The 11,304-nt window shown below is 38.3% G+C and overlaps 1 protein-coding gene across 1 annotated transcript; it reads right to left on the minus strand.

The window, feature by feature from the left end:
• Positions 1-1,249: 1,249 nt before the first annotated feature.
• LOC148113664 (vomeronasal type-2 receptor 26-like) lies at positions 1,250-7,067 on the minus strand. Its single transcript, XM_087893254.1, has 5 exons — positions 6,990-7,067; positions 5,725-6,588; positions 5,149-5,376; positions 4,134-4,260; positions 1,250-2,428 (listed from the first exon to the last, which is right to left on the minus strand). The coding sequence occupies exons 1-5, from the start codon at positions 7,065-7,067 to the stop codon at positions 1,530-1,532; spliced, it is 2,196 nt and encodes a 731-aa protein (XP_087749380.1). The 3' UTR covers positions 1,250-1,529.
• Between the last annotated feature and the right edge of the window lie 4,237 nt (positions 7,068-11,304).

Below are 11,304 nucleotides of genomic sequence, written 5' to 3' on the forward strand. Positions count from 1 at the left end.
TCCATATGCTCCAATTGTTTCCAAATTCAGCCACCCGTATGGTTTTCTGCAGACTCAGTTGTGTCACCTTTCCTGTGGTAGTTGTATTGGCTGACAATTTGCTTCTGGGTACAATTCAAGGTGCTGGTTGTCACCTTTAAACATTGCTTGGAACCAGGTTATTTGAAGAACTGTCTCCTCCTGATCACATCCATGTGATCCAGTGGAGGCAGGGGGCAGGGATAGTTCTGTGTCCTCTCTCTTAAGTCAGGACATCTGGTGGGACACAGAAGAAGTGTCTACTTTGTGATGGCTCCCTCCCTCTGGAACATCATCCATGCTGAGATTAGATTGGTCCCTCTTTTTTAAAGCCCTGAGCACCTGGTTTTGTCAATAGGCCTGTGGAACTCAGAAGGGGTTGGAACCTATAAAGTGGCTCAACCAATTGATTGCTATCCCCAGCGGTGTGTTTTTATTCCTTGTATATTTTTTAAGCAGCTCAGAGACACTGATAGTGAGTGTGGGACCATATAAATTCTCTTAAATAGATAGATAAAAAAGAAGTTGCTACAATGTATGTCATAAGGTGTTATTCAAGGATGTTCCTTAAATTTTAATTTCTAAAACTGGTAAACTATTTGGGACATCATGCCACCACTTATGAGAACAGGGGAAGCATTACTTGCAGCGTACAGAGTAACTAGTTTCTATCTGAATTAGGGTTGCACTTTCATTATAATTTCAGCTACTTGTCCTATCCATAGAATCAATCAGTCTGTCTGTCTGTCCATCCGTCCATCCATCCATCCATCCATCCATCCATCCATCCATCCATCTCTCTATCTTGCTTTATCTATTTCTCTCCCTCTACCCCTCCTTTATGGATATCTAGATGTCTAGCTACTTAGCTATTTAGCTATCTATTTATAATAAATTATAATAAAACATAACAGTAAACATACTCTTTGTGGTGTGGAAATGACATCCTTTTGTACAGCTCATTATGCATTTACAAACAGGGTGGAATTTAGTTAATGATGTCATTGTACATTTTACATCTTTCAATCCCTTTCACTTGCCATAGTAGGCTTCTTTCATTTTATTATTTTATATTTTATTTTATTTTATCATTTCATTTCATTTTAGTACTTCCTTTCATTTCATTTATTATTTTATTTTTTTTACAATATATAACACTTTATTATTTTTACAAACAAGCAAAGGCAGCAAAGAATATACCGTCCCCCTTATTTTTTCCACATAGCAACAATTTGGTGCCTTTGAGGTACACTGGTCTGGTAAACATTGTTTGGTCCAAAGTTACCCAGCTGGCTTTCATGGCTTGAACTCATGGTCCCTTCCTTTCTACCGCAGTTCCTTACCCACTAGACCAGGCTAAAATCCCTTGAAATCTAGAAATTATAGAGAAATCTCAATGAAATAAAGAGTACGGATTGCAAAGGCACCAAATATTAGTTTTTTTCCCTGAAATAGGGTACAAACCATCTTTGATCTTTTAACTAGGGGAGCCAGAAAGAACACATGATATACTAATTTCTCTTTGTCAGTTGCTCCCTGTGATTGAGGTCAGGTCGCAAAACAATGATGTAGCACTTTGGCAGGAATATGCATCCCAGTAATGCACCACTGGAAGCCAAGATGGAGAAGACCTCCACAGCTACCATGGCTTTTCCTTTTGTGCTCAGATAGGCTGGAAAGAAGGAGATCCACACACTGCAAAAGGCCAACATGCTGAAGGTGATGAACTTGGCTTCGTTAAAGCTGTCAGGTAATTTACGGGCAAGAAAAGCTACAATAAAGCTGGCGATGGCCAAGATACCCATATAGCTCAAGACACAGTAGAAGAAGAAAGCTGACCCCTCATTGCACTGTAAAATCATTTCTTGGAGCTCTGAGTGCATGTCCAATTCAGGGAATGGGGGAGATGTCGACAACCAAACAATACAAATGCATGCTTGTAACAGAGAACACGAGAGGACGATAGAAAAAGCCAATCCTTTCCCTACCCACTTCCTCATCTGAGAACCAGGTTTAGTGGCCATGAAAGCAACAACCACAGTGATGGTTTTAGCCAGAATACTAGAAATGGCCATTGAGAATGTGGTGCCAAAAGTTGGTTGTCGGAGGAGGCAGGTCACCTTGCCAGGTTGGCTGAGGAAGGAGAAAGAGGAGAGAAAACAGAGCTGAAGAGAGACAAGCAGAGTGTAGGTGAGGGACCGGTTGTTGGCTTTGACAATGGGAGTATCCCTGTGCTTAATAAAAATTCCAAGTGCCCAAGATGTCAAGAGGAAGAAACAAAGATCTACTGAGGCTAAACCAATTCCTAAGGTTTCTTCAAAGCTTAGAAAGAGCAGCAGTTTCAGGATACATCCATTCTTTTCATCATTTGGATAATGATCTTCTGAACATTCGAAACAATCATCCATATCTGGAAGGAAAATCAAGCAATTTGTCATTTAGGCCTTCCATATTATCCACATTGCCCTCTGAATAGGTGCCAGTTGTTAATTCCTTTTGAATTCTTTCCACTGGTTACCAGATGGATCATGTTTCTATGAAAATTCAGTTTTTCCTCAAATGGAAAATTTAGGATTGGCATGAAACGAAGCAGAATTGAAGGAATATTAATATTTGAAATGCAACCTTTTGTATCATTTTAAATTTTATTGCAATGTGGGCCATTTGGACTTTCCCCATTTTTTTTCCAAAACATGGAAAAGAAAACCGTAAAGATATATGTAAGTCTCTAGTAACAGAGTGTAATGACCTGAACAACAGATTGTGAGTCACAGCTATAAAAATGAATATTCACTAATAACAAAAAGTATTGGTTATTTGCACACTAAGGTAGAGTATTACAGTTTCCTTAAATTTACTTATTTATTCAGTATATGGTGATGTTACATTAGCCAAGAGACTATAATGCTAATACAGACTAGTACTTTGGCTGCCTAAAACTGCTAGCTCTGTTTGTCTTTAAAGATTCTCAGGCACCCAGGTCATGGTTTATTTATTTATTTTATTTGCAAGTATTTATATGCCGCCCTTTTCCCGAAAGGACTCAGGGCGGCAAACACAGGTAAAAACAAATAAACAGATAAAAACATACAATAAAAACCCAATTAAAACCAGTTAAGATTGAATGATAATAAATAATAACACCCAAGAATCTAAATCAGCCCATTTGTTGGAATAGCCAAGTCTTCAGGCCCCGACGGAAGGAACAGAGATCAGGTGCCGTCTGGAGCTCGGTGGGTAACTCGTTCCAGAGGGCAGGGGCGCCCGTAGAGAACGCCCTACCCCTGGACGTCACCTGATGACATTGTCTGGTCGACGGTACCCTGAGGAGAGTAGCCCTGTGGGAGTGGACAGGATGGTGGGAGGCAGGCAGGAGATGGTCCTGCAAGTACCCTGGACCTAAACCATTTTGGTTGTCCCAAAGATGCTTTTTCAAGAGGCAACTTGACTTTCTTGTTTTTTCTTTGAATATTTTTCGCCTCTCCTCCAAGAAGCTTCTTTAGCTCTACCTGGATAGTGGGGAATGGAAAGATTTATATTCCTAGCAGACAGCTGCTCATTAAAAAGCAACTTTAGGAGAACCATGACTGAGAACTTCCATTGACATTTAGCTATGCACTTTGGAATGAGTACCCTTCAAATGGTGTGGAAGTATGAATGGATTTCCAGCAAAAAAAATTGCAGACTACAGGAACCATGTGTGCTTCAGTTTGAGAAGCAGACAACACAGACTCATCCCCAACAGACTGCATCTGTCTTCCACAGTGAAGGGACACAGGGTAGAAAGGAACACAGCTGCAGAAAGCACAGCTCCACAACACAGTCCTTTCAGCAGTTCCAAGAAGGCTCCATACCATTTGCACTACTCAGGTGACCCCGAAGACTCAGACAAACCTCCAAGTGGCCTATTTATCTACTTCCCTATAACATGCTTTCAAACTGCTAGATCAGCAGAAGCTGAAACGAGTGACAGAAACTCACCATACCACACCGTGCTAGGACTCAAACTGTTGGAGCTTAATGACCTTCTCTAGCATCATTAAGCTATTGAACCACTGCTCATCTTTGTTTGCTTAAATCAACCTAATGAAAACTTCCTGGAATGTCTAACCTACCCTTTTGATTTGAAATCTTCCCTTCTGGACATGGAACACAGTCATAGCAACAGAATTGTTTTCCTTCAATCTCCTTCTTCCAGTATCCAGGGGAGCAATGGTCGTTACACAGAGAAATTGGAAGAACCTGGTGATAAACATTTTTTTTTACTTTTTTTTTACTTTTTGAACTTTTATACCGCCCTTCTCCCGAAGGACTCAGTGCGGTGTACAGCCAACAATAAAAACATCAATACTTGGAAGTACAGTGGTTAAAAGCACCCTGTTATTAAGACCAGATGCCTGCAATTACTGCAGGTTCGATTCTCACCAGGCTCAAGGTTGACTTAGCCTTCCATCCTTTCTAAGGTAGGTAAATTGAGGACCCAGTTGTGGGGGCAATAAGCTGACTTTGTATAAATATACAAAAGGGTGAAGGCTATTGCTTAGCACATCGTAAGCCACCCTGAGTCTCCGGAGAAGGGCGGCATATAAATCAAAAAAAAAAAAAAAGTTAAAAAAATTTAAAACTAATTAAATAACATAAAAGATTCTTGCAAAGGTGGACCAGTGACTGACTCAGAGTAGATTCATCAAAATTATCTTGGGATACCTTCGTTCGTGAGTTATTAATCACCCTCTTTTATTGGGGTAATTTTTTGTTTACTTCCCAAAGGGCTACTGAATATTTCCTAGCTGGATTTATATTATACATTAAAAGTTGTTGAAATTACAGTGATGAGGAAGACAAGGAGAGTAAATAAATATGCGGGATGAAAATGTTATGGAAATAAGGCAATATAATTTCAAAGATAATTGCAACCAAAAGGAAAACCTGAGTTTGACATTGTAAGATCATTTTGTCAATTTGATTAATGCTTGATCCTGGGCCATATTTGTTCATAGTATGCCATTTTTTCTTACAAACATAGAAATTAGATTTCTAAAGAGGCTTTGCTCAATATGCTTTAAGATATCAGGGCCTCTATTTGGGATCATAATAGCTCAAGATACAGTCCATGAAATGAGTCCATGCCTGGTTAAAAGCTGGATGCCAGACAATCAGATCTTCATCAATGAATAATTCTTTGCCTGTTGGAGAACTCGGATCTATTCTTCCGATTCTAACTCTTTGAAAAGACCGATTGGGAAATGTGATGAGGTTGATGATATCAAATCCACCCATTACTTCCCCTTTTTCATTCAGAGAAACTTTCTCTCCAGCCGAATTGTTAAAAGAAATGCCATGTAGAAACGGATGGAGCTATGTGAAAGAGAATGAAAGAAACAGAGAATTTAAAGGATAATAGAGGTAGTCTTCTACTTACAACAGCTTGTTTAGTGACTGTTTGAAGTTACGAGGGCACTGAAAAAAGTGACTTATGACCTGTTTTCACATTTATGACCTTTGCCTCCTTCTGACAAGCAGAGTAGATGGGGAATCCAGGTTCCCTTAACTCTATTACTTAACAAGACAATAGTTTCTTGATGTTCATAACTAACTGGATTTTATAAGCAGCAAATATTAAGACTTTCTGCTATAGGTTCAATTGGTACTTCTATATCAAACTGGTCACTGAAATAAAAGAAGTGTCCAATGCAGAGAGAATACCTGCCAAGGCTGCAGATGTGGAAGGTCAATTTTTTTACCCATCATAGTTTTTTTCTTATTGAACCCCAACATGAATAGAGCCTGCAAAGCATGAGCCACAGCATAAACAGCATTGTAGACACTGTAGCTATGGCCAGTCATTTCCATTTCAAACACAGGCCCAGGAAGATCCTCCAGTTTCTTTTCCACTGGGCACTGCCTATTGGACATTTCTTGTAATTCTGATTTTGAGAATGAACAATCAAATGATTGTTCCCAAACGTCCTGCAGAAACCCATCTCCGCCGATTGAATGAGGCTTGATGGTCTGAAGAAACTCCTTGAAACCTACAACTGCAGTTGAATGAACCGTGAAGGAAAGAGCCCCATGGAACATCTGGAGATCCCACATGATTTGAAAGCCAGAGAGCACAAAATCAATCTGCGCAGTCATGATCCACACCCTTCTAAATAATGCAGTTTGCTTGTTTTCAGGATCTGCTAGAAACATGATAGCCCTGAGCCACATAATTGTCCCTGATTCTCCATAGACTAGAAATGTGGTGGTGTTGCTGTTCCCCAAATTAGTGGAAATACTTGAGGCTATGTGATAAAGTTCTATATTGCGTTCAAAGTGGATTAGTTCTGAAAGTCTTTGTATGAACGATGAACAGATTCCATTTTGTGAAAGTATGGGCTGCATTTTATGTAGGAAATGTTCTCCGTTGTTGTTATCCATAGTAAAAATCCCAATCCACGACCATCTGAAATGATGAAGCAGTTGGATAATTCCAATATATTGATGGTCCTCTTTTGGGACCATGAAATAAAGTGAAGAGAGCTTACTGCTCTGAAACTCTTCTTGGGCTAATGAGCCATATGTCAGCTAAAATAAAGCAGAATAATAGTCTGTTGAGTCATTAGCTCAAATCTGATCTTTCTGGATCTAGTTTTCCTGTAAAAAATATATCCAAAGAAGGAATTTTTCCTCTATTTCTTTTGAAATATTAATATAGAATGGAATTTCTAGGAATTATTTCAAAGACATTATAATAGTTCATTTGTTTGAACAAGATGACAGTGTGCTAAATTCAAACCTTCCCTCTGGCATGGAATGACTCTAGAAACTCATTTCTATGATTGGCATTGTAGCTTCATAAAAGAGTGCTAAGTATTATACCTTAAGGTCTGTGGAACATCTTAATACAAATCTAATATCTGATTCTCAGTAATTATGTCATAATAACAAAGTATATATTTTTTTCTGTTCATCTCCTCCATACTGACCTGTGGAATCTTGTAGAAACCTGCAACTTCAGCTATATTAGATGATGTATCAGAACCTAATCCTCCAATGATGGCCATCAGATTCTTCTGGCTATCACATTTATAGTTAGGAACAAATTTCTGGTATTTGAAAAGCAGGTCCAGAGTGGTGCGATAGGTCATCCTTGGATTCTGGTAACTGTCATAGATGTGGAACCCAAGAGTGATGTTAGGTATTATCTGGGGGTCTTCATTGATCTCCTTCACAGCAAAGGCCAAAGCAAGGATGTGTTGGTAGAGTTTGATTATTACACTGCAAATAGATTAAGCACACCTTTTCAAAGTAATAATAATAATATTTTTGCAAATTATTTTAGTATGGTACTGTTTGTAAAAACTTGTTTCTGACTGAAGTATTAAATAATTTTGTAATCAGTCCAAATATATTTTGCACACAATCTTTTTCCTTTATATTTTTCTAGAAAGTTACTTATCATAAGGCATACTATGTTAATTTATGGAGTTTTAACTTCAGCCTTCAGTTTAACCTAGAATGCCGTGGCTTGTTTTCTCTCTTAATTTACTTTACTGTAAATCTTGACTGAACTTTACTGAATTAGAAAGAATTATAGATGAACGGTGAGATTCTCTCTAAATCCATACATCTTCTTCATCTGAATCTTTTTAGTTCTGAAGGAATATTCTATGATTTCTCATAATTCTAAGTTCCCCCAGAGACAAAATCTAAGGTGTGTGTCCACTTTGGTTGCAGGAGAAATATTAAAACACATTTACTCTATCCTATCATTCCTCAGCTGTTTAGTAAAATAGAATGCTAATAATTTAACTAACTTCCAATATTTATGTCTATGGACATTCTCAGCCATTCTAGTCATGGTTGGCCCAAAAGTACTTTTCCAAAAGGCAAATGCACTTTCTTCTTTCTTGTTTTCCTTTGAAAATATTTCACTTCTCATCCAAGAAGCTTCCAGAATTGAACCAGAACTGAGACAAAGCAAGAAGCTTCTTCAATAAGTAATGAAATATTTTCAAAGAAAAAAGCAATAATGTCCAGTTGCTTTTTGGAAAAACACTTTTATTTCGTGTTGTAAAGTCTGGCAGAGCTGATTTTTTTAAAAGCATTCTTCTTTTTGATAATTTCCACACAATCAAATATGCTTTACTTTTGAGAATGTTGTTAATGAAAGAAGCAGAATGAAAGTTTTCTTTTCTCTCACCACTTTTAAAACACAAAGAATTCTTACATTTACATGAGAAACTCTACATTTTTTACAGAAAAGATCATATAAATGATTCTTTGCTATGTGGGTCTAAGGTCAGATGATTCAAAGGAAAACCTTTACATTGGTGAATCATAAAGGTTGAGAAAAGGATGTTCTTTGAATAGAAGTTGATAGAAATTGTAAATCAAGTGAGACATCATCCCACCGATGACGAGGTCACCAGGTTGATACCACTCATGTGGAACAGGAAAAGCATCACTTGCAGGACAGCTCAGAGTAACTGCTTTGTACATCCGGAACACCAGGAGGATCCATTTTATGATTTTCTGCATATGGAGAAAATGTCTGAGTCTATCTTCAAGGAGAACTTCTGGCAGATAAAACAGAAGGAAGAGAACTTTGTGGAAACGAATCTCACAGAGTCAGCATTACGACTTCCTTCCTCCATGTGGCTCTTGAAATATTTATATGGATCGTTTCTCAGTTTCTATTCCCTTCTGTGCAGAACGATTGATATTGTGGCCTGCTAGAATAATAGAATGATTGCAGTCATTCATATGGGACGTAATTGCCATTGAACCATTGGCAACATGGCAATGTTTTCTTTATATGTCTGATCAACAACTTTCCTTCTTTGGAGTGACATCATAAGTGACTGATGCTTCACCTGTTTTGAAAATGGTGGAGAAATGGAATTGGGAAGTTGGAAGCTACAAGTTGCTCTAATTCTAGAAATCAGGACAAAAGTTTAATTTGATCAATGTATCAGGAAACCATTTCCCTGCAAAATGTTGGATGAAATGGGCAAACATCAACTTATTGATGTTGCTTATTGCTTAGCACATTGTAAGCCACCCTGAGTCTCCGGAGAAGGGCGGCATATAAATCAAATAGAAAACAAACAAAAAAAAAACCTATCTGGTACAGATTAGCAGGTCTTGATTGGAAAATCCTTTGGAAAATAGAAAATCATTGACACTCCCCCCCCCAAAGGGAAAAAGAAGAAACAAGATCTTTGAAAAGATAAACTAAAACACGTTTTATATTTATCTTGTATGTTTTTTTTTTAAATAAGAATGGACAATTCACCACCACCACACCTGGAATTCATACTTGTTCTGCTCTAGGACCTATACTTTGGGTCTTTTTATCTGTTTATCTATATTTTCATCATCTTTCCATCTTGTTTTCTTGCTATCTTTAATTTTACAGTTCCAATGATATCATTTATGAAAATTCCAGATATCCTACAGTGGCAGGGGAAAATGTCAAATTTTCTTTACTGGTTAATTGAAAGGAGTTGAAATAGATAGCATCTGCCTTTTACGATATATTAAAAGAATATCTAAATACTAATGGAACAAGAACTCAAGGAATTGAGACTCTAGAAAAAGCACAGAGAATACCAAGAAAGATGATTAGGGGACCGGAGGCTAAAATGTATGAAGAATTGTGACAGGAATTGGGCACGTCTGGTCTAGTGAAAAGAAGAAATAGGGGGGATATGATAGCAGGATCCAATATTTGAGGGGCTACCACAAAGATGAGAGGGGCAAACTATTTTCCAAAGCACCAGAAGGCAAGATGGGAACCAATGGATGGAAACTAATCAAGGAGAGAAGCAATCTAGAAATAAGGTGAAATTTCCAAACAGTGAGAACAATCAACCAATGGAATGGCCTGCCTTCAGAAGTTGTAATTGCCCCATCGCTGGAGGCTTTCAAAAAGAGCTGGACAGCCATTTATCTGAAACAGTATAGTATTGTCCTGCTTGAGCAAAGGGTTGGAATAGACGACCTCCAAGTTTCCTTCCAACTCTGTAATTCTATGTTCTAAATATTTCACAGAATAATTCTTAGAATTATTGGAGTTATATTGGAGAGAGGAGGAATCTGCCTGCCTTGGAGTTCTGCTTTCTATGGAGTTATTCCTGGCTGTGGGAAGAGATTGCCATGGACTTTATCATAGAGCTCCCTGACAGTGGGGTAAATACAGTCATTTGGACCGTAATAGACCTATTGTCTAAACAAGCCCACTTCATAGCTTGCCCCAGTCTCCCATCTGCCCATAAACTGGCTAAACTGTTCATAAGGCGTATTTATAGGCTGCATGGTGTCCCTCGGAGAATCATCTCCGATAGGGGGATCCAGTTCCCAGTCAAGTTCTGGAGGGAATTCATAAAGTCCATTGGGTCCTCACAGGGACTTAGTTTGGTATTTCATCCGAGCACAAATGGGGCAGCAGAATGCTCAAATGCAGTGGTGGAACAGTATTTAAGATCCTATGTGAACTATCAGCAAACAGATTGGGCAGAACTGTATCTTTAACCTATTCTTTCAAGTTTCCTAATGGTGCATTCATGGTTAATGTAACTGAGGATATCAGCCTTCCTGCTCATTGTATGCCAAAGTGGGATACAATAATGCGGTGCACAGTAGCACCAGACTGACCACTTTCCAAGTCACTAGTGGCATAGAATTTGTTTCTTGTAGGAGCCAAGGACATTCCAACATGTGGATGGAGAGAGGAGTAGTAAAGTAACCAGGCAACCAGGACCTCGATTAGACAATGGGACTGCTTGTTTGGAGAAAGGGGTTTTTTCACTTTTTAATCAGGTGAAAACCACGGGAACTTTCAGAATCGGTTTTCACCAGTTTGTGCCAATATGATATCTCCAATAAAATTGTTCTTTCAGGAACCTGCCTGCCTCAGAGTTCTGCTTTCTATGGCGTTATTACTTGGAACCCTGACAATCATAGTTAAAATCCAATAGTATTGAACCACACGTATACACAACTTCCTAAGTTTTTAAACCATGGGTATACATCACTTCCTAAATATTTATTTTTAGCATTTTAAGTCTAAGCTAAGTCTAAATCCAGTCTAAAAAAACCCAATATAGCCCACCGACAAGTAGTATTTCCTTTTCAGATTAGAAGATAGACCATGCAGTCACAGCCTGCTCTGAGTTTTTCTTTCTATGGAGACACAATCCTAGCCTCTTCTGCATTTACAGTTTCTGATTCAGAACAATTCACACTTGAATTAAAGTTCAAACCCCACAGGAAGAATCAAGACTTCAGTTGCTTGTG

The sequence above is a fragment of the Pantherophis guttatus genome, chromosome 4, assembly GCF_059756535.1.
Source record: "Pantherophis guttatus breed Tessera chromosome 4, ASM5975653v1, whole genome shotgun sequence".
NCBI lineage: Eukaryota > Metazoa > Chordata > Lepidosauria > Squamata > Colubridae > Pantherophis > Pantherophis guttatus.